General features: G+C 48.2%; 6 protein-coding genes across 9 annotated transcripts; 3 read left to right on the plus strand and 3 right to left on the minus strand.

Annotated features, from left to right (window-relative positions):
- Positions 1-146: 146 nt before the first annotated feature.
- On the plus strand, positions 147-3,187 carry BDBG_07991. Of its 2 annotated transcripts, none has more exons than XM_031723346.1 (3): positions 147-530; positions 615-890; positions 976-3,187. In XM_031723346.1, exons 1-3 carry the CDS (start codon positions 491-493, stop codon positions 2,775-2,777), a joined length of 2,118 nt encoding a protein of 705 aa, XP_031580492.1. In that variant the 5' UTR covers positions 147-490; the 3' UTR covers positions 2,778-3,187. The 2 variants fall into 2 exon arrangements, with proteins under 2 accessions (XP_031580492.1, XP_031580491.1); XM_031723345.1 differs by having other exon boundaries at positions 193-530; positions 612-890; positions 976-3,153.
- A 33-nt stretch (positions 3,188-3,220) lies between these two features.
- BDBG_07992 (benzoate 4-monooxygenase cytochrome P450) lies at positions 3,221-4,770 on the minus strand (the record flags this gene model as incomplete). Its single annotated transcript, XM_031723347.1, has 6 exons — positions 4,533-4,770; positions 4,429-4,475; positions 4,150-4,276; positions 3,745-4,001; positions 3,469-3,680; positions 3,221-3,397 (listed from the first exon to the last, which is right to left on the minus strand). Exons 1-6 carry the CDS (start codon positions 4,682-4,684, stop codon positions 3,221-3,223), a joined length of 972 nt encoding a protein of 323 aa, XP_031580493.1. The 5' UTR covers positions 4,685-4,770.
- A 1,065-nt stretch (positions 4,771-5,835) lies between these two features.
- Positions 5,836-9,900, minus strand: BDBG_07993. Of its 2 annotated transcripts, XM_031723348.1 has the most exons (6): positions 9,577-9,900; positions 9,157-9,497; positions 7,922-9,086; positions 7,761-7,856; positions 7,520-7,705; positions 5,836-7,461 (listed from the first exon to the last, which is right to left on the minus strand). In XM_031723348.1, the coding sequence occupies exons 2-6, from the start codon at positions 9,382-9,384 to the stop codon at positions 6,506-6,508; spliced, it is 2,631 nt and encodes an 876-aa protein (XP_031580494.1). In that variant the 5' UTR covers positions 9,385-9,497; positions 9,577-9,900; the 3' UTR covers positions 5,836-6,505. The 2 variants fall into 2 exon arrangements, with proteins under 2 accessions (XP_031580494.1, XP_002621775.1); XM_002621729.2 differs by having other exon boundaries at positions 9,157-9,900.
- A 265-nt stretch (positions 9,901-10,165) lies between these two features.
- Positions 10,166-12,616, plus strand: BDBG_07994. Of its 2 annotated transcripts, XM_031723350.1 has the most exons (2): positions 10,204-10,777; positions 10,879-12,616. In XM_031723350.1, exon 2 carries the CDS (start codon positions 11,228-11,230, stop codon positions 11,630-11,632), a length of 405 nt encoding a protein of 134 aa, XP_031580496.1. In that variant the 5' UTR covers positions 10,204-10,777; positions 10,879-11,227; the 3' UTR covers positions 11,633-12,616. The 2 variants fall into 2 exon arrangements, with proteins under 2 accessions (XP_031580495.1, XP_031580496.1); XM_031723349.1 differs by having other exon boundaries at positions 10,166-12,616.
- A 526-nt stretch (positions 12,617-13,142) lies between these two features.
- Positions 13,143-15,031, plus strand: BDBG_07995 (uncharacterized protein). Its single transcript, XM_031723351.1, has one exon. The coding sequence runs from the start codon at positions 13,454-13,456 to the stop codon at positions 13,739-13,741; it is 288 nt and encodes a 95-aa protein (XP_031580497.1). The 5' UTR covers positions 13,143-13,453; the 3' UTR covers positions 13,742-15,031.
- Positions 13,277-17,699, minus strand: BDBG_07996 (lysergyl peptide synthetase LpsB). Its single transcript, XM_031723352.1, has 4 exons — positions 16,560-17,699; positions 15,798-16,473; positions 14,468-15,744; positions 13,277-14,361 (listed from the first exon to the last, which is right to left on the minus strand). Exons 1-4 carry the CDS (start codon positions 17,250-17,252, stop codon positions 14,296-14,298), a joined length of 2,712 nt encoding a protein of 903 aa, XP_031580498.1. The 5' UTR covers positions 17,253-17,699; the 3' UTR covers positions 13,277-14,295.
- Positions 17,700-17,724: the final 25 nt, after the last annotated feature.

Raw genomic sequence — 17,724 nt, forward strand, 5'->3', positions numbered from 1 at the left:
GTTCGGATGGTCTCCCGTAGTTATAGGTTTGACTACGCGACCGACCCCGTTGGTTTGTTCATTGTGTGCTAGTAGCTAATAAGGAGTGTATGTAGTGAATAAAGAATAGTGGAGTAACTGTAATGCAAAAGAATTCATTTCTTTATTTAACATATATCATCCCTTACTTATTTAATCAGTATCATGTCTGTCCTCGAGTTAGTTATCAAGGGGTGCAAAATCGCCAGCCTGCAATATCCAGGCCACAACTTACAAGATGGAATGGACCAAGTGATTTAGCGTCAGACGCGTCGTGGCGTGGGGGTTCGCGTCTGGCAATCGTATGGCCACGCGTGTGCCTACTTAACGCGACCACTCACCCAATGTACCTTTTAAGCCCGCAGGTGGTAAGGGTACTTCATTCCTCGGCCTCAACTTCTCGCTGCTTCAACCGCCGCCAGGTATCTCCCCCCTCTCCACTTCCCTCTAAACCAGCGAGTGTTATCCTGCAATGGCTTCCTCCGTCGTGCTGGGCAAGAGACTGCGCAATGGTAAGTGCTTTCCGTGATTGATTAATTTCCTGTCAATTGCCCAATTTGCTGCAAGATTCTTACTCCTCGGGTATTACCTAGCAGATAATGCCTCCGTTGCTATATCGTTGCGCTCCAGCAAACGACAGGCCCAAGTCCTTCCTCAACCTCAAATTCACGAGGAGGAAGAGTCCAATGACGAGAATGACGAGCTCTCTATACCGCACTCAACCGGCTGCAGATCTAGACAGCGGCGTCGAGGCGTCACGACCACCACCAAACGAAGAACCCTCCCCGTTCGTAATGTGCGCTCGAAACATACCGTTCCTGACAAAACCATCGACGAGTCTATATCCCCTTCAAATACCGCTATTATACCGGGTAAGTTCTGATCTGGGTCCTCTCAATCTGATTTTCCCTCCGAGTTCGCCCACAGAGAAAGAAAAATGCTAACACAGTCCTTAAGATGAAAATACGCGCCCCTATGAATTCACCACTCCCAAGACACCATCCCGCTACAGAGATGCGCTCTCTCATAATAACGATAATACCAAAATTAAACCCGTCCCCGTTACTCCCAGACACCGCGTGCAAGTTTTCTCTTCGGGAAGACCCTTGACCCCGCGAACTCCACGCATGATCGCTTCCCCAGCGCCTGTTCAGACTGTCTACACACCGGCCCGTCAACTGTTTGCAAGGAGTGCTACCCCAGGTCGACTCGTGGGCCGGGACAGTGAGCGACAAGAATTGTCCTCATTCATTCAAAATGCGGTGCAATCGCGTCAGGGTGGTTGTATGTATGTCAGCGGACCGCCTGGAACGGGCAAGTCGGCCATGGTGGACGAACTATGTCAGGATCTCAGTGTGGATGTGGATCTGAAGAAGGAAACTATTAAGATCGCCCGTATCAACTGTGCGAGCATGACAAACTCGAAAGATATTTACGCGAAGCTTGCAGATGAGTTGTGTGAGGATCCGCAGCTGTTCAAGCAGAGTCGGACTGAATTGCTGGCTGGAATGTTCGTGCAGAAGAAACGCACGAGTTCTTCTGCTACGCCCTCCGCGCTCTTCCTCGTGGCGCTCGATGAGATCGACCACCTTCTTACCACTGACGTCGAAACCCTCTATACTCTCTTCGAATGGTCCCTACAGCCCCACTCGCGCCTTGTGTTAATCGGTATCGCCAACGCTCTCGATCTGACTGACAGATTCCTACCCCGTCTAAAATCCAAGAACATGAAACCACTGCTCTTGCCATTCTTACCCTACACCGCGTCGCAGATCGCCGGCATCATTTCTACCCGACTCCGCTCCCTGCTACCCACTTCTAATAACGCTAAAACTACTGCAACAATTGTTCCGGAAGATTTCACTCCCTTCCTCCACCCCGCTGCAATCCAACTCTGCGCGCGAAAAGTGGCATCTCAAACAGGTGACCTGCGCAAGGCGTTCGACATCGTCCGCCGCACCATCGACCTTGTCGAGCAGCAAACGCGGCAGACACAGAAGCCTAGCTCTTCCTACCAGTCGCCTTCGAAAATACCCTTAGTTGAGAATGCGAATCTAGCCTCCTCCTTGATTTCACCACCCGATACGCCATCATCATCATCATCTTCTTCTTCTTCGATGACTCCAGCTACGGCTACAGTGTATACACCCGTCACAGCACCCAGGGCAACGGTCGCACACGTCGCGCGTGTCACGGCCAGCGCTTTTGGTCAGGGAACTGTGCAGCGGCTGCAAGGGTTGAATTTACAGCAAAAGGCGGCGCTTTGCGTGCTTATTGCGCTTGGTCGGAGGAAGGTCGATAACAGAGACAGCGGTATACTAGATACGCCATCGTTATCTAAATCCCCACGATCAACGAAATCTTCTGTAGCTGCGGGAGTTGTTGCGGCACCAACAGTCAACGAGTTATTCGTCACGTACTCGGGGCTGTGTCGCCGGGATAAGATTCTGCAACCCCTCGCAGCAACCGAGTTTAGGGATGTTATTGGCAGTCTGGAAACGTTGGGGTTGGTTGGGGAGGCGCAGGCACAGGGCCGAGGACGCGGGTCTACATCCGCTACTGGTGGTGTTGGTGGTGGACCTGCTGGGTTACGGACACCCTCGAAACCGAAGACACCTACACGGATGGCTGGTCGCGTGACTGGGGCTGGAGCGGATGAGAGAATGCTTGTTTGCTTTGTGGGTGAGGGGGAGGTCGAGAAGCTTATTTGTGGGGAGGGAGAGGGCATTCTTAGGGGGTTGTTCCGAGCGGAGGTCTAGAGCTGTTAGTGTATTTGGTGGTGCATTGATATGTGTTTGTTTGCATTCATTTGCTTTGATATAGCATTTGCTTTGCTATGGCATTTGCATGGCGTTTTTGCGATGTATGGGTATACTTGTATTCTTTTCCTGGATGCAGATTCGATCCGGTTTGTATGACTGGGCTGGAGTTGTGTTTTTATATTGTTTTATTTTTCCCAATTGTTATTGTTATTTCTATCATTACCGAGTTGGAGTTCTGTTGGTGGTATTATTTCTGGTTTACCACTGGGCGTTCGTTTGTATGAATAAAATATAGTATGGGTATTGATGATAAGTTAATAGTCATAGGCACAATATAGAGTACACTCCGTATATTTTACATTCTACTCTCTTTCCCAGCATGCTGAAGTTTTGTATGCGGTCTTGAGCAATATTCTTATCACATTCAACTTCACAGTCAGTTATATAGATATAAATATATGACCCCCCAAACCACAACCCCCAAGGGACTCAGCTGAGGAACAAACATCCGCCGTGATATCTTCATATACAAATTTTTTCTGCATGGACACGCCATAGTTGAACGTATCCATCGGATGCGCGGGGTTGAGGATGGCGAAGTCGAAGCGGCGGAGTAGCTTGATATATCAACTCTTGTCAGCAATATCCAAAAAATAATAAAAGATTACAAGATAAATCCCACACACACCTCAACAAGCACCTTGTTAATCTCCAGCAGCGAGATTGGCTTTCCCAAACACCCCCATTTCCCCTGCCCAAACACCAGCTCCACCGTCCTCTCCATCCGATTCACGTTCACCCTCTCCGCCTCCCTTTCCCCATTACTCTCATCCTGAGAGAACTCCCTCCTCTCCAGCCACCGGCCAGGCGAAAACACCTCCGCGTCCCCACCAAACACTTCTTTATCCCTCAACACGGCCCTCGCACTCCATCCCACATTCGTACCCCCCCGGCACCTTCACACCGCACACCATGGCCTCTCGCGGACAGATGCGCGGCATGATGCCTGTGATCGGGGGCCAGAAACGGAAGCACTCCTTAATGCATGCTTGCAGGTACGGAAGGGCACGGGCTTCGGCGTCAGTGACTGGGGAGGAGATGCGAGATTGGGAGATGGCTCTGTCGATTTCGGAGGCGAGGGTTGTGTAGGTTTTGGGGGAGGTTGTGAGGAGGAGGAGGGCGATGCGGAGGGTTGTGGCGGTTGTGTCGGAGCCGGCGACGCTGGAGTGGGCGTGTTAACTATGTATATATGTGGATGGCTTCTATCTTGTTCAATTTTTTCTTGATTACTCCGCTCATGCACTTTGCGGTGAGGGAATATCTTGCATGCATCGTTTATATAGACAGACAGAGGGAGGAAGATGCTTACATCTGGACCAGGGATTCTGCTTCCGCATCCCTCTGGCTAAGGCCGTGGGCAACAAACGAGCCCAGCATGTCCGGCTTGGTGATTTTATTTTGGTCCATATCGCTCTGCGACGACTTCTTTGGCGATGCTGCAAGATTTGTTTTTTTCATGTTAACTCACTCATTCATCAAAAGTAATAGGTCAGAGGAACAGACCCCATAACCCTCCCTAAATAAGCCAACAACATCCCGTATGTGACGGTAGAAATGCCTTGAACAGGCGCGACTGCAACACATTCACCAACCCGGGCAGCAGAGCAATCATCTGCATGAGCGGCAGCGACTCCTCTGTCGTTTTGATGTAATCAAAGAGGTCGCCATGCTTGTCCAGGAACCCGAACGTACGCCCCGAACGCAATGGTCGAAATCACGTCAAGGGTCAGATACTGGACTTTGCGCGCAATATCGACTGGCCGCAGCTCCGTGTCAGTGCACAGGTACTTGCTCTCGATGAGCCGGATGAATTTGGCGACTTGCGTGTCTACTAGGTAGGGCATTGTTCAGCAATCTAAAAAATTTTGAGGTCCAAAGTGGCAGGGCGGAGGTATGTAAATCTTACGCCCGGAGCCAGCTTGGATCTCAGAACAGTGTGCAGCGTGTTATCACGCATGGACAGCGTGCAGTCTCTCGGGAGGATCGAGCTGGAAGAAGCCCTTGTACCAGGGCGAGCGATCCCATTCAGACCGAACTCCCCACATCCGTCGCACTTCGGCGGGATTGCCGCAGATAATATAATTAGGCGGCGACTCGCACAAGCGGCCCTGCGATCGCATGTCAGCTTGTTGAGAGAACTTGTTGCAATAATGGCAGCATAAATTTGGCTCGGGACAAATACAGATGGATAAAAAAGACGACCCTCTAGGAGACCGATGCGAGCCTCAGAATTGAGTGAGGCGCCCACTGTTGGCTAAATATAATATCCCAAAAACCCACGGGCACTCATTTCATAAATAAATAATTAATTAATTAAAAATTAAAAAAAAATAGCTATTGTTGTTATTGCGTGTATGTTTGAATCGATAGGATGGCCTCGGATGCTGGACATATAAATAATGCGCCAGTCGCCTCTTCTGGTATTTAAGTTATTTAAATAGGTTAAAATATCTTGCTTGGCTTCTAAATAAAAGTCAACAGAGCGATATTTATTTATTTATAATACTGGATTCTGTGGTGGTAAGTATGATATATTTAACTACCCTACCGTGCGATAGAGAAGAATAATAATAATCGTGATTCCAGTCCCTACTAATCTCCACGCTCATTCAGAATGACGACCTATTTACTTAACTACTATAAATATCTGTTGCATCATTGACATCAAGCGTCCGTGGCGTTGTAGTCGAGAATGGACGGACATACCATTCCATTCCCTCAGTAACTAGTGGGAGTAAATAAGTTGTTCCCTTTTTGCCTTGTTAACTAACTAAATATGTCACCATATTCATGTAGAGACTGAGAGACTAGACAGGGGGAATATGGCACAAAGGGTTCATCGTATTTATAGCTAGTAAAACCATCTTGAATAGCTTCCTACCTTGAGTAATCACCGTATCTAAATATGCAGCAGGATACGCACGGTGCATAGCCGACAAACTCACGTTCACTCAGGTTCAATCGGGGACTTGAAATGTTGTTGGTTCGGTTTATAATATATACCGTACTTTGGACAAATCTCTCACTCATACAGTACACGGACAAGTAGAACAAAAGATATATGTACTGAGGAACTAGAAACTCCTAAATTTTTGACGAAAAGGCAGTTGGGTATAGATTCGACGGGGGGGGGGACTCTTGGCATTCATACAAAGGAAATAAAGATCTTGAATGACTTAACACTGAAAGCGGGAAGGGGCTTATTGAGGGAAAATTTCGAACATGATTGTGATGGTAAAACGGCAGAAAGAAAATCAAAGAAGCTCGCAAGGACAAAAAAGGAGAGGGACAACTCAGAGCAAAAACAGATAATGACAAAAGGGGAAAAGAGAGTACACACACATTCCTTGTGAAAAGGAAATCATCATCGGGATCCACTTCGAAACGAAGTACGTGGTATTAGCAGAGCAAACTCGAGTTTAATATCACCCATCAACCACTAAGAAATAAGAGCAAGAAGAACAGAAACCCGCACTCGCTCGCCGGCACTCATGCATCCATCCACTCATGGCCAGACTTCTCCCCCAAATTTATCCCTCCGATGGACGCACCGTCAAAAAGAAGGATAGAAACCCCCTGGTCATTTCAATTCGTTAACTACCCCCTATACAACACACACATACCCACACTCACGCACCGCCCCACACGCTCAATGTCTCAAAACGTTAATCATCCATCGGCGCATCCTGCAATGTCACACCAGCTGGTTTCGGAGCCTCGGATGCATCCTTGTCGCTCTCTGCCATGCTATCACGCTTTAGACCTGTGATGCGGCTATACCGCCCGCTCGAACGGGATAAGGAATTGCTCTTCTCCATGTGATTGCTGTTGTTGGCGGTGTTGGCTGGCGCGATGGGGTCGGATAAGGTGGTGGTCGAGCTAATGCTGTCAGTCGCAGTGTGGTCTCCGCCAACCATGCTGCCGCTGCCGTTGGTGGTTATGGAGTCGCGGATTGTCGCGGATGTGAATGCGGGTTTGCCGGTACGGTCTGTGGCAGGTGACGAGCCGGTTGAGTCAGGTACCTCGAGGCTATGACGGGGTGCTCGACCCGTGGTAGATGGTGGAGGGCTGCTGACGTTGATGGGGAAGCGGGTTGATTCGGTTCCACTGATTGATTTATCGCGTCGGTGTCGGTTTGTGGGGGCGGGACTGTTGGCACGACTGCGGTCAACGATGGCTTTTTGGCGGGCCTCCATGTTTGCGCGCCGGTTGCTTTCGTCAGTGCTGATGGCGCGGGGTCTGGGCCCTGGCGCTCCTAGGTTGCCCAAAGTGCTTGATTGGCGCTTCAGTTCGCCGAAAATTTCATCCTTGTGGTCGAACAGGTCGCGGAGGAGGCGGTAGCTGTGTCGCTCATCCATGGTGAGGTTATTCTCAAGCCGTGGGCGGAGAATACAAGGGGCCAGATTCTGCGCTAAGGCTGTAACGTAAGCTTCGTCCGCGGATGTGAGGTCGATAAGGCGAGTAAAGTGAGTAATGATAGCGTCAAGAGTGGCAATGTTGTTTAGGCGGAGCTGTCCAAGTGTGCTTTGAAGAACCTTGACGCGGCCTTCTGCCGGAGCCTCACTCGCGGTGGTATAAACTGTCCTCACAATCTCGTAAACCTGGGACGAGACAAGAGAATCTACAGAATTGATTAGTTAATAAAAAGCCAGCGGGATAGGAAGAGTAGAAGAGGGTACCTGGAAGTTCCAGCAGATATAATTTCAAAACATTGGCCACCACAGGTATCTCGTATTTTTCTAAAATTTCATGGGTAAATGGCTTTCCATTATTCAGAGCATTGCGTAAATGATGGGCGACGACGAGAGGAACTTCATGCAGCCAAATAGCACGGCGCGCCTCATCTCCTTCGAGATCAGGATAGTCTGTCCCAAGGTTAGTTGCTGGAAAAAATTGTAATAATAGGTCTCATGATCTTACGATTGTCAAGGTAGGTCAAAATAGTGGTAATAAGGATAGGAACGCGCTTCCTATCCGCCCGAGCCCTGGCTTCTAAATCTACACCGAAAGTTTGTTCTGCGTTGAAATTAAGTTAGGCTTGCCTTCATTCTTTTCGACCTCAACGTAAAAGATGGCCATACCGTCAACATTTCCATAATAATTTTCATATGGCTGAACACGAGGCACAAATGCGCCAGTACGATAGTTTTCCAGCAAATATCTCAGGTCTCCATTGGGCTGGATAGTCTCCTGATATAGCATCATCTTGTCGACAGTGCTGCGCAGAGAAGGAACAACATTGCTAATTGCCCCTGAGAAATCTAACACAACAGCTTTGATAGCCTTCAAGCGATCTAGTTCACACCGTTCCATGAACTGGAGATAGTCCACCATTTCTTCCTCGAGATGGCATCGTAGGCGGTCGAGTTTTTTCACTGCGGATTTGTATCGCTCGTCGGCCTCCCGGGCTTCGCGCCGGAGTTTCTCCGCAGGAGTCTCATTAGGGTTTGAGTTACTAAGTGGGTTCCATTGAGAGAATAAATCAGCAACGGCAGCCGCGGTAGGAGAGTCCGCAACTTCGTCCCCGCCAGACCCCATCGACATTACCCGAAGCAGTTGCTTCTTTTTCTCGGGAATCCCTGAAATTTGGAAAGCTTTCGAACGCCACTGGTAATTCATTCGCGAGCTGTTGGCAAAGGTACTGCCCACGTTTCCAACAAGGCGCAAGAGACCAGCGTCCACCAGGTCCTGCCCGATTCTTTCTGCATAGCTGACAGTCGAAGCACCCATGTCCCTCTGAATAAACTCCACAATGTCTGCACCAGTAGATGTATTTTGATAGGTACCTAAAATTGGAAACTTGACTTCTCCAAGTTTAATAGATTCCAACATATGGGTCAACAATTTCTTTAGCTCCTCTGGTGGAAAAATTTTATCCCCCAGTTCCACTGGTTCAATGTCTTCTGAAGAATCAGGAAGTACGATGGTTGGTGGGGGAGGCGCTGCTTTGGGGCTGCTGGCGCTCTCCTTCTCGGGGCTTTGGAAAGCCAATTTGTTCTCCTCTTCCAAGTCCTCGACAAGGCGACATTTGTTAAAGTATTGGGTCCTTAATTTCTTCACCGTCTCTGCCTGCTTATAGTGCTCCTTAATCCTGATCTGGAGCTCTTCTTGGCTATTGAGGATTCGAAGTTCATGCTGGTCGGCCCAGCGACCAAACGGATTGACAACGAGTTCACGGATACTGTCTGCGATTTTCTGGTGGTTTTTTGTTGCTTCTATCATTTCGCTGCGGATTCCCTCGTAGGCCTATATTCGCAGTGGAAAAGATTTGCGTCAGCAAAGGAGCTAAACAGAACTGGTTTTCCAGCAAACTGACCTTTCGGACGCTGGCACCATCGTCTCTTGCAAAACCATTCGTCATGCGATCGATTGCGGGGGCTATTTCGCCAAGCTTTAAACTGTATTGTTCCTCTGCAGCAGCTCGCATGTTGGCAATAGTAAGGATTTGTTGATTTTCCACTATGCCCTGCTGCAACTTGGATATCAGGACACCCAGCCCGCTGGCATAGTCGGGTGTCCAGAACGAATCTGCAAACCCTCGCATGATGAAAATTGAAATTATCTCGTCGACGGAGAAAGTGAATAGAAAGGATAGGTGGCCGTTTCAAATGCGTACTGTGCGAACTCTGGGAGATTCTATATCGTCGTACAAGCCCGCTGCTTGGGTCAGAAACGCTGAATTGATCCGACACCGGCAGATAAGGTTGGCAAATGTATCAATAGGACGGAATCTAACTGCAGAGCCTAACGCAGGCCACGATTGCGAAAGTGGTGAAGACCTAGCCGGCCCAGAAGTGAAGGACTCGGGTGTGTAGCACTGTGAAACAGGCAATCAAGCGAGTGGGAGGTGGCCGTCGTGATGAGAGTAGCTACGTAGGAGTGAGGATGATGAAAGCGATGATGATCAACGACTGTGAGGCAGCAAAGAAGTGAGAGAGAGACAGAAAGAAAACGAGAAAGGGAGAAATGAAGCAAAAGAACTACCAGGGCTGAGGTTGATCTGTCAGTTCAGCCCATACGAGGTTGCGTGGTTGGCGGCTTATCGAAGCCAGCGTGAGAACGGCGCAGCGGCGGGCTTGGCACCTGGTAACCGCTGACTCAGCCGCGGCTCAGGGCGTCAATTACGGCAGCCGGCACGAGCCAGTACGGCCATCTTGGCGGTGCGTAATTTACAGTCTATTTTTAGCCATAATTACCAGGTACCTGAAACTCTACCATTCAAGCCGGGTGCGGCTGAGTTACCCCACTAGCTCAGCCGCAATCTAAGAGCTTTCTATTCGGTTGTCCATAAAGACCGTCGGTGCAATACCGGAGTAACTTCCTACCAGGAATTTATTTCAAGCCGTAATACTCCGTAATTAATGCCGGCTTGATTTCTGACGCTGCTTCACTTCGATCAGAAAGATAATTCGGGTTAACGTGTGTGCGCTCATACGGAGTATACGCTGTATGGCAACATAGATGTCGCATATAAGCACCGGTTTTCGTCTTGGTTTACACATCCCCCATTAGGACGTGACCCTGCCAATAATAACATAGACAAAGGCCGTTCCTCCCGCATATGTCATATGTCACGAAAGTTCAAAAGAAAGCGGGATTGAAACACAGAAAGCCGTGTTTAATTCTCACATTCTCTTCCTTGATTTCCTTGCATCACATCGGGATTTATTTGCAATCAAATGCAGCTTGGGCTGCATAGCATTGGCCGGTACGCGGGGCCACCGTCAATCCAATATCCAATACCGTACTATATGTTGGGGGTCCGGGTTGTACTTACTCCAGCTTCATGTATCGCCTCCTTCCCCCAAGATCGGCTATATTGGTTGCTTTCTTAGAACACAATGAATGGAATACCTTCATTTTATATACATAAAATGCTTGCAGGGTGGAATGAGATGCTTGGGGTTGCAGATTCATAATGAAAAACTCGCTTATATGTGCGCAATTTCCCCCATATTATTAGAAGATGCCTTGGTGCGCAAGGATGAGCGGATTTCCTGGGCCAAGCATCTCTTCTAACGCATACTCAACCTTCTAGTTAGATACAAAGAGTTGGACCCTTTACTGCGTTGCTTTACGGCTCCAAGTTACAGAGAACATAAACCGCCGTCTGTGCTAGTCTCCGATCCATTTACTCCGTGAAGGAATCTTTACCCAGCTTGTGTCTAAGTTCCTATACCATTCTTTGGGAGGTAATCTCCGTTAAGTAGTCGACTGCTTTAACATCCGGGCCTCTCATAGACCAGTTGGCGAACCGAATTGAGGTTTTCACGCAACATCTGGACCCTGTCGGCTGTTTGCGCTTAGTGCATCGGGAACGTTCATTCCTTTCAAACGTTCGTCTATATCTTCAGCATCAAACGCGCCATCATGGTGGCTGGGTATCAATGCCTTTACACAATCAGTACATCGCGGGCATCCGTTTCATGGGGACTTATTACGGTCATTGGCTTAGGCTCCCTGTTGGATGGTCTTCTCTATTGACAATATCTCTCCGGATAAGGAAGACGGTTCTACTGGGCAATCTTTCTGCTCATCGGAAACAAAGGGATCTAGAGAATAAAGGTACGATAGGTGTATTAGCGACGCCATATCAAATAATTTGGTTCCTAGTAGTAGACATAACTGGCTACTCAGAACTACATTTAGGGATTGGTTTCAAAGCCGGAGATTGGAAGATTCTTCCTTCGAGAATCATGCTGCCGGAACTGTATCCTCGTTCGCCTGGGATCCAACCACGGCCAACCACCTTGGAGAACGGGTTAACACCTTCCCATGTTTCCTCGAAATAACTTCCTTTTTATCCCATCAATTCACTCCGCTCCCAAATCAGAAACTTCGATCATGCATAAACTCTCCGATTTTTAAAGGGAAGACTTCTCGCTGCTTGCTCGGAAAAACATCTGGGCCAGCAACCACCCCTGGCGCCCTTACGGGGAATTACTGAATGTCAATCCTTTGGGAAGACAATTCCAAGTATCCTTCCTATAGCCGTGGCGCTAGTATATCCTTCATCTTAGCCATGGCAACAGCTGCGTGCCGCCGCATTATTTCTCACAAAGGAGAATAATTCCCTCCGGCCGTGTCAAAGTGGTATGGTAATCTGCGGCCCGAGCATATCGAATGTGCCTGTATGAACTTCCGCATTCCTCGACCCCTACCCGAGGAACCTGATAGTTCGCACATTCCTCCCACGCGCATCTTTTACACATGAGCTAATCCCTATCAAGGATATCCGGAGGACATCCGCTGGTAATGGTGAGAAAGAAAGTTTATCTCACACAGGGAGGTTGTCATTTGCCCCAGCACTGCACCTCCATAGATTTTGGGCTCTCAGATCATCACCCAGGCATGCATAATATATTATAATATTGAATCGGCAATCGATCAACGCCCACTAGCCGGATTGAAGTTGTGGCCAGTAATCCCGACAGATTGTCGTCATTCACGTGCGGCCGTTGCTGCTGCCAACGACACTTTGCGGGTGTTGAAGGGTCGATCGGATGTTGGTATGTATTTGGAACAATCAGTTCTTTTAGCGGCCGGATTTCTCGTTGGCTTTCTATATCGTCTAGTTTTGGTAGGATAATTTATATAGTCACCCATGACCGCGTGCGATGCATGAGAGCGTTTTGACTAAAAATGTGTGCCAAATACAAAATTACAGGGTGCTCATTCACTTCCTTAAATGGGTGGATGAGCCCCTAGACAGACGCTGTCCATGAACTGTAATATTAAATCAATCTCTCATGCAATAGATAGAAATTTTCCTTTCCTTTTCTTTTGCTTTAGCTCTGGATCTGTGCAAAATAGCGTCTGCTGGTGAGAATCCAGAGCGAAAAAGTGGTTATCCCCTCTGCTAGTAAGGACGCCCCTCTAACAATGCCTGCCCTATTATACGAATGGACATGAGTGGCCGAGGAATAGATAAAGTCTACCCGCTTCCTCCAGCAGGGAGAATCATTGGTGATGATTGAAAACTATATTATCCATACTCCTCATCCCACGCGAAGTCATTAACGATGTCGACACGAAATAATGGTGACAACACAGCGACGGACATCTTTACGACAAGAGTCTTCGAATGGAGAGGTTAGACGAGACGCATTTACAAGGATACCATAACATCTGGTCAAATCCATTGGCAGCCAAGTAATTGGAGGTGTGGTAGAAATCTTGATATTGACCAATTCATCCGCAAATCCTCTGTCCTGCCTCTCCCCGCTTGTTTGTAGTTAAGCTGCCACGGATGTACAGTTACCTACCTGCTCGTGTAGGTATGTATTCGCGTACAGTACTGGTTGTAGCCCTACCTCTGGCATATTTTGTAATGTACATGTATATGCTATCCTGGGTTGCTGGGATTGCAGGTACGCGTGCGTACAAATGCGTATCTACTACGTCAACCCCTCGGGCAATAAAGCCCCAAATATAAAAGCAAGAAAAAGGAAAATAACAGGAAAGTAGAACAAAAACAAGAGCAATGCCCACAATTGCAACACACAAACAAGAAATGAATCCTAGTCAATATGACTAACACCATTTGTGTCCCCGTGTCTTGGTGTTCTCCTATCTTCCCCGCGGCGTCAGCAAGACCTCGAAGATAGCAATTCATGTCTGGCGTCTTACGACAGAATAACCCTCGCGGAGAAACGTTCGCTGTCTACCTCCTCCCTTCCTCGGAGCCTCTCGAATCTCCCCGCGACTCTGTTTCACCGTCTGCTCTTGTAGCGGACAAGATGTCAAGGACCACAACCATTCCTGCTACAACAATCACGGCTACTACAGATGGGCAGCTGTCTGAGCCTGGAGATTTCAGTATCAATCCCAGTGAAGACGCATCCACTGAGAATCCACCAATGACCATGATTGGTGTCGTGGGCCGCATGGCTCCGACCTAGTTGCGGAGCTGGGTTACATCTTTCACCCCTCTGCATGAGGAAAAGGATATGCAACTGAAGCAGTCTCCGCGTTCGTGGATAGGTTCTAGGGAGAGCAGGTTGATCCGGAAAACTTTGCTTCTACTAATGTGTTGGAGAAATGTGGGTTTGCTCTCGTTGCGGAGGCGAATGAGGATGGCGAGAGACTACTAATTTTTAGGATTTTTAGGACTAGGATATGACTAGGGAGCATATAGTTTCGGTGTTGTATGGCCGTTGTGGAATCCCTAATTGAGTATATGTTTGAGAAAACCCATGCTATTCTAGTATATTACTCTGTTATATAATATAATATTTGCGTATGAGCTGCCTCATAGATATTTCTTAGGATTTACAAACCCATTTTTCTAGATAGAACAGCATTTTGCAGGGAAAGGTAATGAGAAAATGACAAGGAATAGGGTAAGGAATAGGAAACATGCGAGGAGAGAAAAAATACAGTAAGTGAACTTAACTCGTCGGCAACCCCGAGACTTTGAATAAGGCCCTCCTTTTCCCCGGATAGCTCTTTTTCCTCAACGTACAAAATGGACAATATTCCAAAATTTTCGCCAAATAGATGTTACCGTTGAGTTTTTAACCTGTAGATCAACCCCCGGAAGTTGAGGAGGAAAAGGTGGGGAAAAATCAGCACATTTGTCTTTGCCTCTTGGGTTGCAAATCTTCCTCAACATCTAGTTCACGAACCTGTCGTTTCTTTGCCCCGTTTACGCCATGGCCGTTGCTTACAGGAACTTCCTTTGGAGGAATGTGAGTGGCTGGCTTCGGGATTCCATCTCTGGCTCCTGGGCTGAACACTTCTCTCTTGGGCATGTAGTAGCTCTGGCCTAACATGTGCAACTTTCGTCGATCGGTCTTGTTTGATTTCGTGCGCGGTATTCGATCGACGAGCAGGAAGAGCGTGGGGATTTGAATTTCTGGTAAAGTAGCACCAATCGCCTTCTTGATCAATTCGACTTTCGAATATGCGCTGTGGTTTTCGTTAATTGTTCGGAAGGTAATTGGTTCGTTGGGCCAAGCCTTGCTGCTCAGGTTCATTGGATTGTCTGCAAGGTAAAGAAAGGCGGTAAGAATGGGACTTTCGACGCCGTCTATGGCGCCAAGTAAGTCGACAACAATGGAGTCTTCGGGTGATAGGCATTTCCTCGCAGTGTATTCAACCTCGATAGCGTCGACCCTGCCGCCATCAATCTTCAAAAGAGTGTCTTTTCGTCCGACGTAGGTTAGGGTACCGTCGTGGTTGTATTTTACAAGATCGCCAGACCTATATAGTCTGGCTGAGGATGCTCTCTCGGGATGCAGCTCATGGAGCCATTTCGGCGTACACTGTAAGAATCCGGCTTCGGATTTTCTGGATATCTGGTCAAGATACCCGCGAGCAAGATGAGGGCCTTCCATTATCATTTCTCCGACAGCGCCGACAGGCATGAGGCGGTCCGGACACGAGGGGGAGACAACCCAAGCGGCGCCTGTCCCAGTGCGCCCGACGTTGGTTCCGCTACCAGGGCTCATGTCATCGTTGTACGTGCAAAACGTAGCGACTTCGCCCATGCCATACTGATTAACAAGTTTTACCTTCCCAGCCCATTTCGACAATAGGTCGTTCGAAGGCGGTTCACCGCCGATGCAGAGTATTTTGAGGCCTGGAACATCCTCCGGACCCAATTGAATGGCAACTGTCGGTGTAAGAAACGATATATTTGCACCCAAGTCGTTCATATGTCTTGTCAAAACATGAATGGCCTTCTGCGGATGTGGAACGCAGCAACATCCGCCAACGGAAAGTGGTACGAGGTAGTCATTGTTGCTGATGTCGAAAGCATAGTCGTCAAACTGATACATTCTAGTTCCTGCATTGAGCCCCAAGATCCTCGAATAATCTCGGACGGCCGTGGCATAGGTCCGGTGCTCCTGGATAATCCCTTTCGGTTCCCCAGTGCTACCCGAAGTGAACAAAATCAAGCCTGTAGGTTACATCAACATACTAAATCTTGGCAATTTCAAGGGAGCCACTTACACGCATTGTTTGGTCGTACAGTCGTACAAGCTGGTTCCACCTGTTTGGGAAGACTCAGGATTCCCTCCTTGGATAGCTCGACGATGTTTGGAACTAGGCCTTGGAATTGGCTAGAGAATTCGGCAACAGTGAGCATGATTTTAGCATTAGCGCGCTGGATGACGGAATTTAAATACGCTGGAGGGTCAGCTGCATCTATCGAGATATATGCACCACCAGCTCGTAGGATTGCAAGCCTCGACACAATGGCCCAAGTTGATTTCTTGAAACAGCTAAGGACGAAAACTTCGGGTCCCACGCCTAGATCAACAAGATGATGGGAAAGTCTCGATGTCAGATCATCCAACTCTCCGTAAGTCAAATCACCATCCCATGAAACCACGGCCATAGCGTCAGGATTCGTGCGGCTATGCTCAAGAACCATGTCATGGAGGCAACGTTCGTTGGACTCAGAAACATGACTAGTGAGTTGGGTAATGTGTTGTCGATCGTGCGCTGAGCACATGTTGACTTCCTCCACTGTTATATCCGGTGACATACGTATAGATGTTAAGGCATGATTGAACGTATGTAGGACACTTAACGCAAGTGGTTCGGAGATAGTCTGCTTCGAAAAAGCGAGTTGGGCAAACAATTGGCCGTCTTTTGCATGGGTAATGTCAAGGAAAACGTCGGCCTAGCAAACAATCAGCAACGAGAAAAATGATTGATAAGCTTGCCTCTGAAAAGGAAGTCAAGGCAGAAACATTCACTGAAACAAACCTCGGAATTCTTTTCCGAATTTAGAGTTGAAGCATTTTGATAGCGAAAGGCAGTTGCGAATAAGTCTGGTGAAATCTCAGCATCGGAACTCCCGTTTTGTTTCGATGAAGCGTATTCAACAGCTCCGCGTTGTAGCGTGGCTAGTTTGCGCAGAACTTGTGGCAAACTGTCATCTGGTTCAATACTTAATAATCGATTGCCGAATTGCGATCCCTGCCCAGTTGAGAGTGCCTTCAAACATGAGACGCCCGAATTTGGATCCCAGTCGAACAAGAGGGAATTCGCGGAGGTGAAACAGCAGGTGGTGAGAGCCCAAGCCAGCTGGAGGATTTTAAAAGTGTTGTCAGCACCGGCATGGTTTCCATGACGGACGGCTCCGTTTGTGTTCGTCGTCAAAATATGTTCGAGGGTTTCCGGGCCTTCAGATAGAACCAGCTCGAGATGGCCGATTTCCGAAGGCACATGGTTAGCAGGCTCGTGTAGCACGGACTTTGAAGAGGATGTATTGCTTTGGTAAGGAGCAAAGGTATCGTTTTCAAGGATCGATGGGGCCATTGTGCAAAAATGAATAGTCAATCTATTTCCACGACAAGATCTAGCTAGCTTCCAGTTGATAAAGTGAGATTTCTTCCAAGTAAGAGACAGAATTATAAAAGAGAAGAAAGGTTTGAGGAGCAGCTTGTCCTTAGGCATGAACTATATATCCCCTGCACAACTTCGTATAGCGTCTTTAAATAGCCCCTCCGCAATGAACTTGTCGCAAAATTACTGCTCCCGAAATTTCTTCCCGAAGAGCTACCGTAGCACACGACGCCTTTTCATCATCATACGGAGCAAGCTTGGCTGGTGAGCAAATGAACCCCAAAATGCGAACTCGACACAAAACCTCTCAAAAGAGCTGGTCTTCAGGGTGCTACGAGCTGATCAGTGATGAGCTTCCCTACCGATGCCGGGGGTGGGGAAGCATGTTTTGGGATGTGGCTGCCCGCAGAAAAAAGATGAGGTTCTCCTGTGAATACATTGGTTAGTCGGTTCAGGGCGTGTTGTCAGTTACAAGCATCTCCAGCCAGTAAGACCAGCGGGTGGGAGGCTTCGCTGGATGCATTCTGCATGAACAGGTCGCCCAAATATTGAGGATTGGAAACATGGCTGGTCGTTCGATGGT

The sequence above is a fragment of the Blastomyces gilchristii genome (genome assembly GCF_000003855.2).
Source record: "Blastomyces gilchristii SLH14081 genomic scaffold supercont1.21, whole genome shotgun sequence".
NCBI classification, from domain to species: Eukaryota; Fungi; Ascomycota; class Eurotiomycetes; order Onygenales; family Ajellomycetaceae; genus Blastomyces; species Blastomyces gilchristii.